This window comes from Carlito syrichta, unplaced genomic scaffold, assembly GCF_000164805.1.
Source record: "Carlito syrichta isolate Samal-C Ts95f unplaced genomic scaffold, Tarsius_syrichta-2.0.1 Scaffold305602, whole genome shotgun sequence".
NCBI lineage: Eukaryota > Metazoa > Chordata > Mammalia > Primates > Tarsiidae > Carlito > Carlito syrichta.
The window spans coordinates 91,491-114,270 of NW_007249698.1; the positions used below are offsets into that span (position 1 = coordinate 91,491).

Genomic DNA, 22,780 nt, shown 5'->3' on the forward strand with positions numbered 1-22,780 from the left:
AAATTAGCCGGGCGTGGTAGCATGGTAGTAGCTTCCAGCTACTTGGAAGGCTGAGCAGGCCGAGGTTGTGGTGGCCAGGACGGCCACTGCACTCTAGTCTGGGTGACAGAGTGAGACTCCAATTAAAAAAAAAATAGATGTTATTTGTTAAAAAAAATAATTAAAAGCTGGACTTGGTGGCTCAGCCTGTAATCCCACGCCTTTGGGAGGCTGAGGTGAGTGGATTGCCTGAGTCCGCGGGTTCGAGACCCGCCTGGGCAGCGAGACCTCATCTCTACAATGAAATCACAAAATCAGCCGGGCGTGGTAGCGCATGCCTGTAATTCCGGCTACTTGGAAGGCTGAGGCGGAAGGATCGTCGGAACCCAGCAGGTCGAGGCTGCGGTGGCCGGGAGCAGCCACTGCACTCCAGTATGGGTGATAGAGTGAGACTCCAACTAAAAAATAAATAAATTAAAAAAAAATAAAAATAATTAAAATTGCTTAATAAAGTCACTACTGCTTAATAAAGCAGCAGGTATAGTTAACTCTAAATACAATAGCAAATATTTCAAAGAAAATCTCCTATTTTCCTTAAAAAATATTTATTGGCTGCAGTTATAAAACTGAGCTACAATTTGGTGCATGTAGTCAATGCCTTAGAGTTTTGACGATTCTTTTCAAGACTCAAAATAGCATATCATTCAATTATTCTATAAGTAGTATGCTTCTTTCACATAGTACATCATGAGTAATTTTTAAAGTAGGCGAGCATGTAATAAAACTTTGCTAGATGTAATGCATATAGAAAAAATAACCACACGGGATTTATGGCACATGTTCTAGAAAAATAAAGATATAAGGTAGATAAATTTTGGTCAAACAGCTTAATATTGAAAATGATAAAAGTGAGGTTTATAGAAGCAAAGTGACATAGTAAAATTAACAAATATAAAAACCTAAGCTGAAAAATAAGGTATAGAAATTTTAAAAGTAGTCCTAAAAGATAATAGAGATTACTCATACTTCAAAGTATAAATAATTCAGATTTCAAAATAATCCAACTGAAATTTTAAACATGTCATGTTGTGAAATCATCCAAGTCCTTCAGGAATTATTGCAATAATTTGTGTCCTGAAAATAGCAAGCTCGTTTATGCTTATAAATTGCAAAATAACCATTTTAAAAAAGTGGAATAGTATTCATTATGGAATGATTAACTTAAGAAGAGATCATCTAGACCTGGAGACAAACTTTTTTTGATGAATAGAATTCATTTCCACTGCTACCATTTATCTTCCCTCTGTTCAGGAATGCTTCCCTATTTATTCTCATTGTAATAAACTCTACCTCAGGCTTTTAGGTCTGATTCAAAACCCACTTGTATGGGAAGATTCTATCCCATCTAAAAGCCTTTTCAAGGCTCAAAGCTTTAACAAAATAGGTTTGTAAGTAAATTACAGGACAGTGATTACTCATCTCCATATCAAATAATTACATAAAAATGGCTGCGTTTTGAATTTGGACAACAACCACATGCTAAGGAAGTACAGACCAAAGAATAATAGATACTCAACTTTTACTTTATGGAAGAGGACAAACAGATAAATGGTGAGAAAAACCTATGTTCTATTTAAATTTCCTGACACTCTAGAATTATGGAATATAATTAATTTTATGATGATTATCAAGCACAAGTTCTCTAGGAAATCTTATGATGCAAATATAGAAGGACAGAGGCAAATTTGTACTCATTAATAAAACAAAATGTTTGATTAGCATATATTGATAAAATAAAATATTCATGATTTTAGTTTTTTGTTGAATTTATTAATAATCTTTATATATATTTATATAGGTATGGCTTTGAGCAAAGACAAAAGAAATACTCTAACTCATCCCTGATCATACAATTGTAAGAATCACCTAGTATCTTCCCAGCAGCAGAAAGACCAGTCAATAATACATTTCTTTCTGTACAGATTAAAACTCCATACTTAGGGGCTTAACTATGTACAGAGAAAAGAGGTCACTTTTCAACTAGCAATGGACCGTTATATTACAGGAATGTGAGTCAATTTTTTTCTTATTCTAAGCATATATACATTCATACATATATGTATATAATTTACCCTGTACCATTTTATTAGTGTAACATATAAACCTTAGTTTTTTGTCCATTCTATTACAAAGTGAATAAAAATTGTATGGTTGCACTGAAAGACCATGCAATTCAATTTTGCTGTGTTTTCCAATAGTGCTCAAAATAAAAAACCAAAAATTTATATATATAAAAATATTTCACTACCAAATCCATTAATCCTATCAAATGTAAACCTTTAATAATTTAAAGGACTAATACATGATCTTAATAAATTGAAGTTAATTCTCATATTTTAATAAAATAAAGGAGTTTTGTACTGATATGTAAATGGTCTTGCAGCTTTCCCATAGGTTCTAGGTAGACTGAACAATCCCTTTTCTCACACCATTCCTGACACGCCATCATAAGTCACCAGTATATTAATGACAACATTACATTGACTAGCATTGTTGATTATTTCCACACAAGTTGGGATCTGTTAGAAATCAAACATAACAACTCATTTTGGTATTATAGGTATTATATCCGCGAAAGGCATAACAGGCAGCATGGATCCACTTAAGAGTTTTTGCTTTTGTTTTGTTTTCTGTCCTCAAGTCTATCTGGAGGCCCTGCCCCATATAATGTGTGATTTTTGTAAGTTCTTCTTACATATATCGCCAGTGTCAGAGATAATGAAGACCTCCACTTTAGGTCATTCTCATAACTTGGGTTATTTACAGAAGCAGTTATTAGGAATCTTCCAATTGTGTTCCAGTCATCCACGACATTCGTGGGATGCATTAGGCACAAATGATTACTAAGGGACTTCTTTGAGAAGATGCAGATGCTCACAGACCATGGAAAGAGTTAAAGAAACAAACAAACACACAATGCTCACAGACATTCAACTTTATCCCTGCTTTCTGTCACCTTGTCCATACTATTTTCAGCACATGTAAAATAACAAATCTCCTATCTAAGGGCTATGTTAGTCACCACATGCCTTAAGTTTTACTAACCATTTAGTTACAATATACATAGAGAAAATGTGTGTTTCCAAAGAGACGTGATGCTGTATTGAATTTATTTCATTAAATTAACACCACAGTAAATTACCAACTACAGTGAAGACAGAGACCACACTTACAACTCCAAATCAGGCTGTGGTTTACAAATAATTATTTAAATAATAATAAAATAGCAATAATATTAAATAAAAGTGAAAACCTCACTTCTAGACTTAAGTCAGAGATCCAAGTCAGTCTTATAGGAATTTTAAGATAGGCAATTAATGAATAGTTATACTTTTCTAGAAACAAGAAATACTGTAAGCCTTTCCCTACAATGACTGATTGGAACCTATTTTTTTTTTTCCCCAAAAGCATGCAGGAACTATTTTCAGATGCTTGGTTATGGCAAGAAGGAAGAAAAGTAATGGTTTTTGGTGTAATACAAGCAATTTGTAGTTTCGAGCATACAATTTTGCATAAAACATTGCAGGTTAAAATAATATTGTAGGTTTCAAGCCATTGCATTACAATTGAATAAGTGTCACAATTAGGTTTTGTAAAATTTAAAACTCTAAGTTTTGAAGTGAAGCAATAAAACTAAATTCTTAAACAATGACTTTTACCTTCAAACAACACAGAATAGCTATTTTTATTTGGGTTGAAAAGTTATTTACAACTAACATTGATTGAGTCTTGGTAAAAGTCCGGTAACACATGAAGACGAATATTCCCTCAGCTTTCTGAAAGATCGATGAACATGTTTGAGGTTAGAGATATTTTCAACAGTGGCGATGCTAGTCTCCTACTGTGGCCAAGCATGAAGTGCATTCTTTAACCTAATTCAAAATTGAAAGCACCGAAATACAATTTAGATCTATAAAATGGGGTTTGCTATTTAATCCTCCATAATTAATGATTAACAATTTAGATGCAGAGACAATGCTAATGAAAGAAAGTTTTGATTGGTGCTATTCAGTAACTTGTTTGAGTTGCCTTTTTAAAATCAGAGTTTGTTTCCATTGACTCCAAGAACTCTTCATAAAACAGAGAAATATATATATCAAAGGAATTAAGTAAAATAGGATAGAAATAAATAATCTTACAACAACATTTTAAATCTTTTAATGATTTAAAGAAAGGAAGACATGTAACACTGAAGGCTAAACAGGTCTTTTGAACCTCTCTTGGGAATTTAGATATATATTTAGTAGAATATGTATATATATTTTTACATTTTGCGTGTAGGCCAGAGCTGTCTAAAATATCTCTTCATAGTAGGCTATAGGGATCTATCAGGAGATAGAGTAAAATAAGATCTGAGAGTAGTCTCAGTTTATTAGAGTGTTTCTTTCTGCTTTGACAATCAGCAGAGATCATAAATTTGAAGCAAATCGTGGCTTTTCTGCATCTGGGTCTGTGTTTAAGACTGAGGAAGCCTCTCTCTGATGAGCAGCTGCTGGTGGAGGGGGCGCAGGAGGGACTCCTCGGTTGGGGGGGATGGCTCCCGACGACATCTGTCGGAAGAGGGTGACTCGCTGCGGGACAGTGCTCCTGCCCCCCGCCTGAAGGCCCGTGCCGTGGACAGCCGTCACGGGCTGAGGCATGGAGGCCAGGGACTCGCCCACAGTGGGATGAGGTCTGGAAATCAGAGTGGACACCTCATGGGGCAGCGAGGGCTGCGAGGCGGAGAGGGGCCTGACCTCTCGGGTCAGGTTGGTGTTATGAAGCGCCTGCGTGCTCTTGTGCACCTCGTTTTTCGGCGTGGAGCTGCCTGGGGTCTGTGGCTGCGGGGGCGGCGGCTGCTGAGTCTGCGGCGGTTGGGACTGCGGCACTTGCGGCTGCGGCTGCGGCTGCTGCATGAGTGACAGCTGGGAGGCGGTGGGGGAGGCGTAGTGGAAAGTTCGGGTGGCCAGCGGGCTCTGGACAGGTGGGCTGCAGACCGCGGTGGTGTAGGAGCAGGGCGAGAGGATGGCTGACGGCTGGGGGGTCTGTGTGCTGGGACTGGGGGAATGCAGGTTGCTGTGAGACAGACTGGTCGCTGTGTACACCGGCGGAGACTGTGTCCTCATGCGGGAGGTCGGGGTAGTCGTGGAAGAGGTGGAGTTCAGGGCTGTCATCTGAGGATAATTGATGGGAGCAATTGCCTGCACCATCTCCCTATCGTGTTTCACAATCTGCTTCAGGATCTCGTTCTCCTGGTTGTTGAAAACACCCGTGTTCAGATCCTTCTGGAACTTTTGCAGAAGAATTGAGTTCTTCTTTCCTGCCAGCAAAAGAAAGATAGGCACTTAGAAAGTCTCCCCGTAACTGACGACAACGCAGAGTGAGAGTGTCTCCTGCAAACAGAATTACTGCAGTGTGTCACAGAAGATGTTTTTCAAGAAACAAGTACCATTAGACACGAAATACAAATGTGACTCTTGCCTTTCCCGCTTTCTGTATCTCTCTGGGCAATCTTACTTTCTACTCAAGTCAAGTTGAAAAGCCTAAAATATGGCCAAAAAAAAAAAAAAAAGAGTCACACTACAGAAGAAATAGAGCTATTAACATGAGGGCCACCTTGAAAAATGGGGGAAGGGGAGTGGGAAGGGTTTTTGGATCAGAATGGGCCTAGGAGCAAGATTCGACTTTAAAGCAAATTTTTAAAGGAAAAAAAAATGGAGATAGAGCTAATATCTAGATACTTACTAGGCAACAGGCACTCTACAAAACACTTCAGGTAGATTATTTTATTTAGTTCTCATTCCTGTGAGATAGGGGTGTTCATAATCTCATTTTACCCAAAAGGGGACTAGGATATGGAAAGATTAAGAACAATGCCCAAGAAAGCATAGTTAGTAAGTAGCAAGACTTAGCAGCATATTTTCCTTATCTCTGGAGCTTTAAAAAAAATATTAACGTCCACCTGTACTCAACCAATTAAATCTGCATAACCAGACTTGGGATCCAGATTTGGGTAGTTTAAAAGCAAATTTCTCCAGGGGATTCTTAAGTGCAGCCAAGGTTGAGAACTGCTTCATGACCTTTCCTCTTCCAGGGGTTGCTGTGAGGACCAAGGACACAGCGCATGAGGGCTCCGCTTCCTCAGTGAGCATTAGCTCTTCTTTCTTGCTATCATCTTTGGAGTGTTCTGCAATAACTCGACAGTCTCTGGCAGAATAACTAGAGTCAACAGTAGACTGGTGAAAGAAGGGAAAAATGGTGACTTTTCTTTGACATCATTGATATACTTACACCCGTATGGTACCTGAAAAGTGAATTAATTTGCTATACTGCTGAATACAGTATCATATTAAAAGTAACAAAGTATATTTTTGAAACAAAAAATTTATGGTATAATTACCATGATTGCAGAGAGATACAATCATTTTTAATGACTGCCTAAATGAAGTTACCTCTCTCCTTATGGACTGTCCTAATTTCCCAAAGAACAAGACCTCCTACGTTAATAATAAATACAAATGCTTACTTAGCATATTCCCTTAACTAACTGCAGCATACATTTATAAGCAATGGCTGCAAACTGAGAAAGATAATGTTTCTTTGTGATTATGTGAATAGTCAAGATAACATAACCAAGTATCTGTAAACTTGGAGAAAAATAATGTGACTTTTAATGCACTGTTGTAATTTTAATTCAAAATTTTAATTCAAAAATACAAATGCTTAGTGCTTACTAGAAATCGCATTGCCTATATCATTGATTACAGACCATTTCATGTAAACTATCATATAAAACATTAACTGCAATAAGTTGGATGAATGTGAAGCTGTGTCAGGTTAACAGAAATTCTCTATTGAAATATACTGATTTTAATGCTTTATCTTAAAATGTCTAGCTGGCTTAGGAAAAACCTTATATGCTCAGAAATTCACATCTGTTTCTAACATAAACACACACCACAAAGAGGGAAGTTATTTTCAAATTAAGTAAAGATGCTTTCAGGAGTACCTACTTTTTACGGATGCTGTTTCTCTGGATTACCATGTTCTATTCAATCTCTAAGATGTCAGTGTGAATTTCTGATATATATTTTTGTTTATAATGGTAGTGCCCAAACACTACATATACCTCTTCTAATATATTTTCAGATCTTATATAATCTGTTGTTCTACTTATATAAAGGGAAAAGAAGATATGAAGTGCAGAAAAAAGCTGACATAACAGTATGTCAATCTAAAGTCTTCACCTTAGATAAGAATATTACAAGTGATCATGGCCCCATCTCTTTTGAATTCAGTTATTCCTTCCTCCTTCCTACCTCTCTTCAACAAATATTCATTATGTACTAGGTAATGTGAGTGTAATGGTGAATTAGACATGAGCCCTACATTCATAAAGCTTAGCATTTCTAGAGCCATTACAATAATAAAAGCAGTGCTGTGATGGGGAACTTCAGATGCTATAGAAGATATCCAAGGAAGACAGCCTGGTAGGGAGTGGGAGGCCAGAGACAACTTCTACAGGGAATGATGTCTAAAGAGAGGTATGAAAATTGAGTTAAGTTAGGCTGGCAAGGGGGACAGAGAAGGGAAGAGAGGATGAAGAGCGTTTAGAAGTGGAAAATGAATACATACTACCTTACGCCATATCATAATGTTCCAGGGTATCTAGTAAGGCAAACAGCAAGCCAATCCTATCTAACTTTACTATGGCAATTATGCAAATCTTCAAATTAGCATAACTAATAAGGTCTAATTTATATATTTTATTTGGTAGCAAAAAAGGCATTAAGATATGTTGATCTTTGCAAAGTGAAGCATCTATGTAGGCTTTCTATCAAGGTTTTTTCTGCATGAGTCTGTATTACAAACATTTCAATAAGTTTCTGCTGAGACTAATATAAATGCACAAGTTTCCAATTCTTATAAAGATAAAATGTAAAGTTGAGCCTTAAATACAAAGAAAAAACTTGTGATAAAATTTAGTTTGTAATGTAGACTCATCTATCCTATTTTTGGTTCTATTTTAATGCTATCTAGAATTTTTATTATTGCTTTTTACCTGAAGATTCAAATTTTGGCATCACTCGGGAAATCAGATTGTGTAGCTAGCAAAAACAGACATGAATAAATAAACCCAGAATACTTAGACAAAACAGATAAGAATCAGATCTTTCAAGAAATATGACTACAGTTAATTGCTATTTCTACACAAATTAACAAGCAAGCTATAGACTAGCATTTGGGACTTATGATTTGCCAACTTATATTACCCCACTAGATTAAAACTACACTGTACATGAAGAAGATAGTACCTATCCGATCTAGTCGGTCAATGGCAACTGTCTCAAAGGCTCTCCTCATCATTGGATATTCCTCTAGGACCTCATTGAAATTGTCCACGGAGAGTGAGTAAAGACGACAATATGTATCAGCTCGAACGCTGGCAGTACGGCGTCCTTTGGTCAGCAGGCAAATCTCTAGAAGAACAAGGAAGAAAGACTTGTTTGGTTATTTTCTTTTAAAAGTCATTAGTGCCACTCACAATTTAAAACACAGTTCATGGTGTGAGAATTCAATAATTAGCAATATTTTCCACTTTATCTTCAAATTCCTTCTGACAAAGTATCCAACTACCAATACTCAATCTTAAAATGATGCTTTTATTTGTTTAACAATTAAGACTTTGGGTTCAAATAGAAGGCTTAAACATATTGTATCTATCCCCTTTACTTCAGTCCCTTGAAATTACAAACAAAACAGAGGCAGAAAGGGGAATTAAAAATTCACAATGGAGTCAAAACAGGAAGGGGTTATAAGTCAGAGTTTTTAAGAACTCTGGAAGGTAGAAAGCAGATGATATAATCTAGAGAGAAGCCAAAATAGGTCCAAACACTGGCTTAGAGAGTCCTATGACAGAATAAAACTAAACCAGAGGTTCAGATATATTTTAGGTATGTCTTAATTCAGTCTATAAATTCCCAATAAGATCAGTGTGAATTAAATTATATTATACTGCAACAATTATATTATATTACATTTGGAAAATTATATTCCAAATGTACAGAGGGACTTTTTATTTAAATATCTCTTAAGGAAAATTATTTTCATTTTGCTTTGTAAAAATTATGAATTAAGTTACACTTCCATAGGCTTTGACTTTTTTTTAATTTGGAAAAAAATTTTAAATTAGCTTTAAAATAACCAACTTGAAAAAACAAATAATAGAAATATTTCTAAAATTTACAGCCTCTTAAAAGAAAATGCAGAAAAATAAGGATTGAATGTCTAAATTAATACTCTTCTGAACTTAAAGAAGGTCAGTTCATGTTGATAAGTCTTGGGAGTAAATTATGTGGGTACTATGTACTTAATGATGTTAGAACTGAAAATATGAATCAAATATGGCATCTACTTTTGTATTATTTATATTATGCTGTAAAAAAGTCAAGTATATAGCAATGTAATAAAAAGAAGTCTTTTCAATATGACTCCAAAATTAAATTCCTGTGTCACTAAAGTACTAATGCCATGTTGTATAATTTATGATTGCCACATCATGGCAAATAAGGTGGAGATAAATGTTTTACTGATAAAAGCTAATTCCAAATCCGAACATATAATAAGTTGTCACATAGAATAATAAGTGAAAGAATCCAGACATGGGGGGCACATACCGTGTGAGTCTATTTATGTAAAATATAAAGAAAAGGCAAATCTTTAGATATAGATAACAAATTAGTGGTTGCCTGGGACAGAGGATGGGAAAGGGAATTAACAATAAGTAGGCACAGGGATTCATATGGGAGTGACAAAAATGTTCTTAAACCTGATTTATGGTGATGGTTTCATCACTTGGTAAATTTACTAAAAGATAAATGAACTGTACACTTCAAATGGGTACATTGTATAAGCAAAATATATTACGCTAAATCTATAAAAAGAGAGAAGAAAAATAAGTATTGTATTTTATTTTAATCTTTGCATTTATTCTATTCATATTTGAATTTATGTTTTCTTTTCTAAAGACTTTCTCTTTACTATAGAATCATTGTGTCTTTCTCTGTGTCTAGAATGTTTCCCTTGTGTATTGAATGTTTTGTTAAGTCTGTCTTTTGATGTGTATTCACGTTGAAAGCTAAAACTTTGGTAATGTTGCAAATTTGTTAATTTAGAATTTTTCTTTAGGGCAAAAAGGTGGGAAGTTTGTCCTCATATTTCCCTAAATGCCAGAATGAAGATGGCTTTACTCTAGGTCACTGACATCTCTCTTAAGTGTCCTAGCTTTTCCCCTGTTCAATTGCTTTATGAAAGAACTTTTTCCCCTGGGGAGAATGCCTGTTGGCTACAGGCTATTCTGTCATGTGGAGGGAAGGATGAAGAATCGATTGTTCATATAACTACTGTCAGCATAAGTCACCATCTTTTTTGCCCTCCCTTTTTGTTGGTTCTTCCGTGGGTTCTGTTGTCTCTTAAATAAGATCCTCTTCAGGATTCTTCTGGGATATCTGTTCTCTCCTTGACCCCAGTCCTCTGTATGTATATTAAGTACCTTCTACTTTCCCTTCAAGATTCTTTAGTAGCCACCAGAGGCCTGTGTTACAGTCTGCATGTCAAAGAATACTGAATAATATTGGCTTATCCGATAAAATTATGTCATGATACCACAAAACAAAAATCTGGAGGTAGACATTGCCAACATTGATTCAGCACCTCAATGATGCCAACACGCTGTGCTAATAAGACTTTGCTTTTTCTTGGCTTTCCTTTCATGATCACAAGTAGACAGCAACAACAACATGCATTCATATGCTCACACAATAGCATCCAATATAGGCAGAAAGGGGCAGGTTTCCCATGTTTCTTTCTTTTTCATTATGAAGGTAAAAGTTTCACTGAAGGTTCCTAAACTTTATTTCTCTAACATTTTATTAACAGAACTGTATCACACGACCACTCTTCACTGCAAGAAAATATTTTAAAATGAATATTTGGTGACTAAATTAACAACTGGTAGTGATTAGATTAGGTAAATACTGGAATAAATTAATTACTGGCGGTGATTTAATTAGGCAAGCACTGATTTAATCTCTGAAATTGTGTATGTTGTCAGTCACACAAGATCTGAAAGAGCCATAGTTGCTGGTTAGAGAACGAATGTCATTTAGCATTTCACTCTTATATCTACTTTTTGTCTTCTAGAAAGGTGTGACATTGTCTCATCTCCTAATTGTTCCCAAATACACATTTATGCATAAGGTCTTTGTCTTTTGTAGTTTGGGTTAATATTTTATTATTTTAATCCTTTTAATTTGATCTCTGTAAAGGGAAGAGTTAAAGACATATCCTGAGGATCATCTAAAGAAATGAACTTTTCTTTACTTGTTTCATGCTTAGAAATTACCCAGATTGCTTTTTTACAATGAGTATGCATTTATGTATTGCATTTGCATTTTTAAAACACGTTTAAAATGAGAAATAAAAACATAGCTAATTTCAATATGCATAGTCATTTTAGAGATACAGTAAAATAGATTTATTATAACATGGATATAAGTTTGTTCATATTTTTTCTAAACCAATGTCTGCAAATGATTCTCTGGTCTCTATCATCTGAAGTCTTCATATAATGGATGTACAATATATGCAGCATATGTTACATGATATAGGTCCCTATAACTAAGTAATCTTGGCTTGAAGTGATTAAATATTGCCATTGGTAAAAAAACAAAAACAAAAACAAAAAAACAAACTTATTTAAATAGGATGCTTTTAAAATCATGTTTCAGACTTATGTGAAAAAAAATGTGTACTTGTGTCATGTACTCTTAACCAAGAGTGTTTCGATCTTGTCACCCCAGTAAAGTATATTGTGCTGGGGGTTTGGAGGCCTGTGTTACAGTCTCAGACTGATTAGTCTTGGCTGTGAGGACACACATATTCTGTGGACTTTATCAGTAAAATGTAAAACTCAATTACACATCTAGAGTTTTATTAACATTAACTCTGTAATTTAGACTTTAATTTTTTTGTCTCTAGAGTCTCATTAATTCTTATATCTCCAGTGTCCACATGGTGCATAGTAGGTGCTTAATACTTTTAAGTTGAATCATTGAATCAAATAGCAACATTTTCTACAAAATGAATTATTTAATCACCTATATTAAAAAATGCATTTATATTTAATGTGACGTGTCTCCTTATGGAATAACTAGGGGCTAAATATAAACTTATACCACAAAGTCTTTTCAGGAGCTATGCAAAAATATTTATTTATTACCAACTCAAAACCCATCAGCCATTATCTTACTGTAGCTCCTTAGTAATTTCTTAGTGAGAAACAGAAAAAAATGAAAGTATATTCATTAGTGTGGAAATAGTCAGGGGCAGTATTACAAACGTCAAATAGTCCCGTCTTTTAAAGCCTCCATACTCTGCTTCTACCATTAACAACAGAATTAAAAAATAACACACTTAGTAATGAAAAAAAAGTAAACTTTTTGATGATATGAGTCTTAGATTTAATGAATTAAATTTCCAGATTTAATATGAATAGAGCAGGGGCATCTCTGTGAATTAATTTTCTCTTGATATAGTATTAAGTTATTTTAAGAATCTACTTATTGAGTAAACACAGCCTTGTGTTAGGTGTTAGTTTTTGTGTATTTATTGTGTCTGTATCTGCGTCTCTGTGTGTATCTTGGTGGGGCAGGGAGGAGGGAAAGTTGAATAAAGGATCAAGAGACCTTTGGTCATCTGTAGCTCCCACTACCCTTATGTATTGTTTTATCACCTTTTAATTTTTTTAACTGAAATTTCTAATTGTTTTCTAAATAATGGCTGTATTATCCTAGCTGGTTTAAAACATAAGCCCTACAGTTGCATCATTGTATACCACAGAGTTCTTGCTACATTGAATTTTGAGCCCAGACAAAATGATTTGAAAACGTTATGAATACGTCAGTGCTTGTGAATAAAACCAAAGCCCGCGCTAACTTCTTTTCTTAAGTTTTAGATGATTTAATAGTGGTTCCCCTCCTAGATAGCTCCCCTTGATAATAGAAATTGCCAAAAGATTTATGTACCTTCTTGAAGCAACACAGCATATCTCTCAAGTTTTATGTAATGCCTATAATGAAGAAAAGTATATAGAAGATTTGGTAACGTTTTCTTCAATACAGAAATGTCCTTATTCACTAGGTGGAAAATTAACTTGCCTTTTGGGTGCTTAGGTTGATTTCATGAGACAAATAAAATAAAACACAAAATGAAATAAAATTGAATTTCTGAAAAACAAGCTAAGTGTTCAAGCTTAGCTTTATATAAGCTTTTTAAGATACTGTCTTGGCATATTTTCTAGAATCTGTCTGTTGTTCCAACCTTTCTGCCTTTTTTTCTTCTTTGCTTATTCTCTGAGAACTGAACTAGAAATTTCCTAGTGGTGCAATCACTGTTTTAAGGACCTTAGTACAAATTTTCTTGGCTAATAGGTCCCTTCATTTGAATGCAAATTTTCATATTATCATCAACTCTACAAGTAATGAGGGCTTAACATATTAATTTTAATTTGGTAGAATTGTCCTGATTTTCTTTACAGGGTATTTATGAATGGCTAAGAAGTTATTTCACCTTGCTAAGATGAAAACTGTGATAATACACCCTGTAACAGGAACATTAGAATACTCTGTTTCCAATTTCAATGTCAGAAAGAGTGTGGCCTTAGAGATTAGATTTGGCCTAGCACACTATATGTATACTTTTAATAATACTTAGGGTATGAGGTATATAATCTGCCCAATGCTATTTTTGCTGACATTAGTTAACCCTGATTATAAACATTTAAGTCCACCTGACAATTCTGTCACCTATATAAACAGTCATTTTTATAAGGTAGGCAAAATGACTTCAAGCATTTTGCAACTCAGAAATAATTTCCTGACCTATAAAATTGAGTTTGACATTGCAGTGACACAGAGCTAATCAGGAACTCATAACAGAAATTTCTAAAGTAATGTGTTTCACCTGAGTCCCTAAAATTTATAAGTAAAATTGTGCTCAGCCACTCACAGTAACCTAAGCAAAAGTAGCTTCTTTTTATACCTGACACCATTAAATAAAACAAACTCTCTGTTGTATATCAAAATACTAATTTCCTATAAGTTATTTAGAATTCTAATTCAGTGTGTCATTATAATGTGCAAAAGGGAGTATCGCTTTAATTTTCTTTTTTGTATTTGTAGTCCTTCTATATTTATACTAGTGAACTAGTAAAATAATGCCTAGGAATGGTATGGAAAATGATAACATCTGGCTTAAATCAATCAGCATATCAAGCTTGGCTGGTATAAGTACTCTGAGTGTCAAATGGTTTTGAATAGGGATCCAAAGAAATTTAAATTAGGATAGAACATTAAATATATGCAAATTTTGTAGTATTTATTTTAGAATATTTCACATTTTATATAATCTTCGAAACAGAGATTGACTAGAACGTATTTCCAAATACAGATATTCTATAGGAAAGATTATGCACCTAAGATAGATTACATATCATAACACATATAGGAACAATCGGAATACATAATTTTGCCTGTTTCTAAAAATGTAACTGGTTATTTCAATTCACACATTCTTTTTTTTTTTTTTTGAGTTGGAGTCTCACTCTGTTGCCCAGACTGGAGTGCAGTGGCCACGCCCGGCCACCGCAGCCTCGACCTGCTGGGCTCCAGCGATTCTTCCGCCTCAGCCTTCCAAGTAGCTGGAACTACAGGCACGCACTACCACGCCCGGCTAATTTTTTTTATTTATTGTAGAGATGAAGTCTCGCCAAGTTGCCCAGGTGGGTCTTGAACCCGCGGGCTCAGGCAATGCACTCACCTCAGCCTCCCAAAGCGCGGGATTACAGGCTAAGCCACTGAGCCCAACTCAATTCACACATTCTTAATTGCATAATTATTAGTGTTCTCTCTGATTAGTTATGCCAACCATTATTTATGGCTAATTAGATCAAATAAAGGTGTAATAAATCTTAGCTTCAGGTTTGATCAATTCATCTCTCTTGAAACATATGAATTAGGATGATCACCTGGGGCTCTGAATGTTGATCTACTAGCAACTCCTCAGACAAGTTACACATGGCAAAGTTATTCATTGACAAAGTTGTTATTTAGTTAACAAAAATAGTGCCTATAAAGAGCCCACCACAAGCCTAGCACATTTTGGCACCTTGTAAAACATTGGTTTCCTTCCTTTTTCCCTCTGTTCTTTCTTTTCTCCTTGTAATTTTTCCTGATGATTTTGGCTCTACCTCTTAAAACTCAGGAAAAGTAATAATTCATATGTCAAGTAGCTCTCCAAATTTGTGAAATATAACATCCTCTAAATTCTAGTAGAAGTAAACCATTTGTTTATAAAATAACCATCCAAATTCCTTAGACTATATCTCAAATAGGATGGTTTCATATCCATGGACATCCTCTCGTAAATGCCTCAGGGAGAATTTATCTTTGTGCCTCCGCTCCATTTCGATCATTTTGCATCTTAGCTTCTACAACACACTGTTGGACTTATTCTATTCATAGGACATTTCTCTATACTACTATAAGGTTTTTAAAAGCAAGTACAACAATCAGATTTGTAATGCCCAACACTTATCACAGATTTAGTCACACACTATTTGGTCCAAGAAACATGGAATGAGTGTATCAATCAATAAATGGAAAGCAGAATAATGTATACCTGGTTAGAAACAGTCATCATAAAACACAGTGCTCACATTTGAACACATTTCAAATAGTCATATCTTATTAAGGAGCTTTGACTTTATTTCCCAGAAATTACAAGATATACAAATAGTATAAATACTACTTGTCTTCTGTAAGTTAGAATAGAATTTATATCAGTAATTCCTAAGCTATCTGTTGGGTAGATAGGAAACAACCACTAGAAGCCCCACGTTAGCCTAAGTGATAAATACAGTAGTTTTAAGGGGATCTGTTATGTGATTGGAACAAAAATCACAGACAAATATTAAAGCCATGAAGGGTAAGACCACAGTTTTCCTGTTTCTATCTGACTTCAAAAATTCACCAGGCCATTCCGGATTGTTTCTTTTGATTTTAAATCTACCAACACTCAACTCTTTAAAAGTTAATCAAACACCTTGAATTATAAATGCTTTTTAAAAACAGTCAGCTTTTAAAAAATTCATCAAATGATTTTGGCTCTCAGATACCACCATCATGTTTACTAAAGTAATATATTGACAGCTCTGTTTTTCTATGTGGCTTAATATGCTTACACAAAAAGTAAACAAAATGAATAGCCGATAATAGTCTAGAAAATATATTCACTAGATATTTATGAGGCAAGTGTACTGTAGCAAAAAAAGTTATTTGTCTTCAAAATATTTCCCCTGATTCATACTCTCTGCCCTCTCTCTCTCTCTTTTTCACACACACACACACACACGTGTGCGCACGCATACATACCAAGCATGCACACACAATAAAATAGATTTTAAAATACATTTTTCTGCAAAAAATAATGATCAATTCATTCAGAATGGGTTTCTAAGTGCAGTGTTTGTCACATTTTAATATACATAGAAATTTCCTGAATTGTCTTGTTGAAAGACTGATTAGGAATTAGTAAATCTGGAGTGGGGGCCAAAGAATCTGCATTTCTAACAAGTGATAGGTATTGTCAGTGATAAAGTTTATTTTGGAAAATGGTTTCATATAGCTGTGAGACTTACAAGTAAAACAGGGTTCCTCACTTAAAATGAATTGAAAAAACAAGACAAAAAGAATGAAAATTAAGCAAGAACATAAATTCAAGTTAACAGCTGATTTCCCTGTAACCAGCACCCTGAAAGAAACTATGGGCAATACAAAATAAGTGAATGACACTGACCCTGACTGTGTGGACAATTATACATTAAAGCATAATATCCAAAAAAAGTTTTAGCATAATTCCAAAGCTAAATTAGCTACTAGTGATTTTATAAAAATCCAAAAATGAATCATTTATCATACTTTAGTATGATAACTGGTGACATAAAGGGCCTTGTTTAGGCTTTGAAAAACGTGTAGAAACTGCATTAGATAGTCCATGAGTATGCAGAGGACAGGAGAAAAGGAATGGAAAGGAAAGGACAATATTAGCATAAAATAGTGTCATGAACACAGGTTTAGAGGAGTTTGGAAGGCACTTTTTTTAGGGAATTGTAAGAGTAACCTTACCAGACCATGGAACTTGGTTAGGCAAAGAAAATATTTCTCAATGGATAGGAGGCTTCTCCTTGATCTATAATGCTACCGAGGGCTACTAAGGAAGAAATTTGTGTGTAAAATATTGTTTTAGGAAACAGAGTTATATGGAAAGTCCCAGCTCTCTACATATGTTGCTGTGTATGGGAAAGACACTCAATCTCTCTTGAACGGGTAAATCTCTTCTTTCACAAATCTTTTGTTTTTTAATGAAAGAATATTTTAATCTATAATCAGTTTGTAAAATGAACTGGAAGGGAAGCTCTTAGCAGTTAATATAAAAAATTGTAAAGAAGTGTTGGTAATGATTTGGCAGAAATTGCTAGAAGTGAAGCTATAGGACTGAGAAAAATAGTGATCTTTATTTTTAAATAAATCACCGCAAAAACAAAGTTTCAACAGAACTTGGAAGGAGATAGGCATCCATGATTTTTAACATAGACATAAAGCAAACAAACAAACCGACAAAAACACTAAACTGTGTCTTTCCTATGAGCAAACATGTTAAATGGTTGTTTTGGGGAAAAAAATCAAACAAAACTTAGCATCCAGAAAAAAATCTCATTTCATGAAACTCCTCTAATCTTAAAAAAGAAAAAAAAAAAATCAGAGTAGTATTCATGTGTGTGCCTACAAGTTGGTAAACTTGTGCCATGTAACTCTGAAAATATGTGATAACTGGCTCAACCAAAAGTGGCACCTATCCCAAAGATGATCATCTGTAACCTGGGCAGCAACCCATACAATGACCTGGCTGTGGAACTCTTTCAAACGGAGATACTTTATATAAGACTTGACTATATGCTTACATAAGATTGTGGTCATGAATAGCTAGAAAAGTCAGAGTGCGAGTTATGAGAATGGTTTATACCTAATGTGTTGTTGGGCCACTGGAATCACTGTTGTTTCCTGGGGGACATTCTCACTTGCCAAAATGTCTGCCTCCGGCACTCCTGAAATGATTGCCTGTGTTTATTTTCTTTCTGTCCTTCCTTACAATATACTCTATCACCTCAGTTAACCTGAGCCTGACTCTGTGCCATCAGCCTGAAAATGCTTCTACCTGTGGCCTTTAAGGTCTAGCAGTTCACACCAATTTTGTAAAAAGTTTTTACCTTTTCTTCTTTTCTTCTTCTCCTTTGATAGCCTCCAATGAGTTATTCAAGTCCAGCATATTAGTAGCCACAGAGAAGCCTTGAAGTGAGTAGAAAATGAATATCCTACCTATGGAGTTTTCATTTTCTACTACTTCTGAGTAATTTAAAATGTACAGAGGCTAAGTTGGAATCAATTCTTTGTTTTTGTTTTTTTTTGAGTTGGAGTCTCACTCTTGTCACCCAGGCTGGAGTGCCATGGCATACTCACAGCCACTGCAACTTCGACCTGCTGGGCTTAGGAGATCCTTCTGCCTCAGGCTTCCAAGTAGCTGCAACTACAGATGCACACCACCATGCCCAGCTGGTGGAATCAATCTTTATGTAAGATAACAGCACAAATTTATTAGACAAAATAAAGCCATTCTACTAATCTTACCACTACTCCTCAACCAAGAAAACATCCACACTTACAAATTAAACCTAACAGAAGTAATATCTGTTAATCTTTTTCTACTCTAAGAAACGTTATTCTCTATGACAACTAATGAGCAAGTTCAAGGTAATAATCACAATCATTAAAATGTCACTGAAATCATTTTTAAATGTTGATAAGAAATATTAATCCACATCAGTAATTAGCAAATTTAGTACGTAGTATGTATTAGTTGATTGAGGTAAAATGCATATAGAGTAAAAGGATATTGATTAGAAAACAATTTTACAGAATGGTTTTGTTCATATTATCTTAGAATGTCATACATTTGAAGAAAATCTTGTTTTGAAATGAGGGGTTAGAACAGAAGTCCTACAGCCAAATCCAGCCATTGAAATGTTGTCTTTTTTGCATTAAGAAATGGATTTTACATTTCTAAAGGTTTGCCTAAAAAAATGAAAGATGTATATGCAACAGAGAACAATTACAGCCCACAAAGCCTAAATATCTACCATCTGGATCTTTACCTAAAAAATTTGCCTGCTCCTCGGTTAAACAGATTATTTTTTCCTTCCAAATAGATATCCCTTATTGGGTCTTAACTTAGTCAAATAAAATCTAAAAGTAATAGAAATTAGTGGACTTAAGATGTATAAAACATGTTTTAGCTTGCAAATCTAAGCAAAGTGAAGTGAGGTTTTGGGTCAAACACTCCTACAGTTTATCCAAATTGCATACTATTATATTTTAAAAAAGAAATTCTCCCTGACACACTTGGTCAGCATGATAAAAGCACATCAGGAAACTCTCCCACCAGAAGTGGTCTGTCTCTCCTTATGGAGAAACGGTACCTACTCATTCTTTAGAAGTTTAAGATAGATGTAATAGATGTGACTATGCCCTTTTGAAATCATGTTCAGAAGAAACCTCACTTAACCAGAAACTTGACAAACCAGTATTTTATTTTCATGTCTGTGAAGAATGTGGGCAAGAGACAATTTTTTAAAAAGATCAAAGTTACAAAAAAAATAGCTCATTTAAAAAATATTTCTGTTTATGTTTTCATTGTGGGAAATTGCAAATACATAAAAAGAATAGAACAGTATAATAATATACTATAAGCACACTAGTAGAAGAGCATAATATTGTAGTTTAAAAAGTTGCTGAATAGTGTACTATAATAGTATAATAAACGCCCACAAGTTCATCGCCTAGCTTCAACAATTAGCAACTTATAGCTGGACATCTCTCACTGATACTTCACATATTCCCCTTACCTTTGTTATTTTGATGTAAGTTGCAGACATATGTCAACCATAAAATTTCAGTAACACTAAAAGATACATATCCTTAAAAGAAAGTGTCTTTTAAATCACATCACACCTAAAAATTAATAATTTCTTAATATTTTCAAGTGTTCAGTTGATGCAAAAACTTCTAAGCAAAAACAAATATAGTAAAAAAAAAACAATAACAATTTTCAAGTCATGTCCCAAGTACCTCACCTTAATACAGGAACCTAAATAAAAATGTCCTCTCGAATCCATAACATTTAAAATAATTAAAAATAAGCATTGAAATATGAAAGATATAGAAGACATAATAATACTGTATTAGGAAAAAAATCGAATACTCATGTATTTCACAAAAAAGGATACTAACTTATTTTTTAAAGAGAAATTGAAAATTAAAAAAGGATTTTGTTGTTGAACACCAGCAAAATATAATTCATATATCCTTGTCTTAAAATACTGATTTATAAAGGTATATTTTGACTTACTATTTTTGTATTATCATTACCATCACTAGCAGAAGACCCTAAACAGAAAGATGAATGACATTGGAATTTCAGAGGACACGTGAGAACGAACAAAGAGTTAAAGAATCTCCGAAGAAAAACAAAATAAATGCAAGAAGATCATTCTTAATATTACTTGACTACTATTAATTGTTGCACTCGAGTCCCGATATATAAAACTGAGTGAGACACCCTAGACCAGAATTACTCAACCTCAGCCCCATTGACATTTGAAGCCAGATAATTCTTTGGTGTCTGAAATTGTCTTGTGCATTGTAAAATGTTTAACTTCATCTTTCTGACCTTGATCTACCAGATGCCGGTAGCGAACCTCTCACACCAGAAGTGTTACATTGAAGTACTGACATTAGTGCTGACAAGGACATACGTTTGGTCTCCTATCTCCACAAACCCTGCTCTAAAAACCCAAGTGGCAAACATGCTATTGTTTTGTGTCTTTATACAATTTTTGAATCATCTTTACAGCAGAAGCTTAAAATTATGTTTCAGATAGCAAAGAATCTATAATTAAACTTTTGGGGACATTTGCTTTGATTATGCAATCTTTTTTGGATAATCTTCTTGGAACATTGTAAAACAAATGCTAATCATTTTGTTCACGAGAGCAGCTATTTAGACACATTAGAAATGCTTTTTCCAAAACTTCATCTATTTTTCTTTTCCATTCAAGTGTCAGGTAACTCCATCTAGCTTACCAGTTAATTAAGCAGGATAAAAAAAGATCTCTGCTAAAGAGTCCATGTCATTTAGATGCAGAGGTAAAAATGAGAAAGAGGAAAAAAAATTATATTAGTGTTAATAAGTGGTAATCAATGTGCAAATTGTTTATAACAGGAAGTTTGATTCAGTTAGGGCTTTTTGTCTAGTGTGTGCAAAGAGATATTTAAGGGTATGCAGGCGAAAAATACAGAGAAACTCTTCTTTTTGGTTAGGTACAGCGTATGATTAGGAGACTGTTAAAAGAGGCATGTATGACTATTATCTGCCTGGAAATATGTTACATTTTAGGTGCTGCTGTATGTACTAGCTGGGTAGTTGATGTATATTCTGCATTTGCAGACAGGCTCTGTGGCATCCACCCCTGCCTACCATTAGTCCGAGACAAAAGGAAATACACTCAGGATGAACATAAGCTGGCAACAGCATTTTTAGGAGGAAAAAAATTAAAAGATTACACATTGAAAATGTTTCCCAGGCTCAGAGATGACATTTTACTGCTGTGATTCCAAAGTTGTTTTTCACTGTGGGTATAAATGCTTTGCAGATAGTTTCACATGCACTATATTATCAAGATCTGCTTAGAAATGCTTGAAGCAATGAAATGCACTGTTCAGTCTCATGTCTATACATATTTCTGTAATTTTCTTTTTCTTTTTTCTTTTTTTTCTTTTTTTGAGTTGGAGTCTCACTCAGTCACCCAGACTGGAGTGCGGTGCCTTGCCCTGCTGGGCTCCTCCGGCGATCCTTCCGCCTCAGCCTTCCAAGTAGCTGGAAGTACAGGCGCGTATTACCATGCCCCGTTAATTTTTTTTTTTTTTTATTGTAGAAATGAGGTCTCGCCAAGTTGCCCGGGCGGGTCTCTAACCCGAAGGCTCAGGCAATTCACTCACCTCGGCCTCCCAAAGCGCGGGATTACAGACTGAGCCACCGAGCTCCGCCGTAATTTTCTTTTTCTATGTCCATATCTATCTTTATCTCTATCTACCTATCATTTATCTGTCTGTCATCTATCGCTCTATCATCTATCTGCCTACCTAACTAAAAATCAACAGCACAAATGACAAAACAAATCATTTCATTTCAGAAGCATCAATAAAATATCAACAAGGTGAATTATTTCCAAACATTTTAACACTATTTATAACACAAACCATACACCAGATAGCGATGTGCAGTGATATACACAGTGTAACATTGATTAATGACAGAAAACAGCCGGGCTCGGTGGCTCAGCCTGTAATCCCGTGCTTTGGGATGCCAAGGTGAGTGAATTGCCTGAGCTCGCGTGTTTGAGACCCGCCTGGGCAACTTGGCGAGACCTCATCTCTACAATAAATCAAAAAATTAGCCGGGTGTGGTAGTCCATGCCGGTAGTTCCAGCTACTTGGAAGGCTGAGGTGGAAGGATCGCCGGAGCCCAGCAG

The 22,780-nt window shown here is 34.9% G+C and overlaps 1 protein-coding gene across 1 annotated transcript in view; it reads right to left on the reverse strand.

The window, feature by feature from the left end:
* Window positions 1-1,787: 1,787 nt before the first annotated feature.
* The window catches only part of HCN1 (hyperpolarization activated cyclic nucleotide gated potassium channel 1), a 377,442-nt gene continuing 356,449 nt past the window's right edge, over window positions 1,788-22,780 (reverse strand). Inside the window, exons 6-7 of the mRNA XM_021714309.1 lie at window positions 8,334-8,498; window positions 1,788-5,338 (exon numbers count right to left, since the gene is read on the reverse strand). Of these exons, the coding sequence (XP_021569984.1) occupies window positions 4,449-5,338; window positions 8,334-8,498 (1,055 nt within the window). The 3' untranslated portion in view covers window positions 1,788-4,448. The remainder of the gene's footprint in view (window positions 5,339-8,333; window positions 8,499-22,780) is intronic.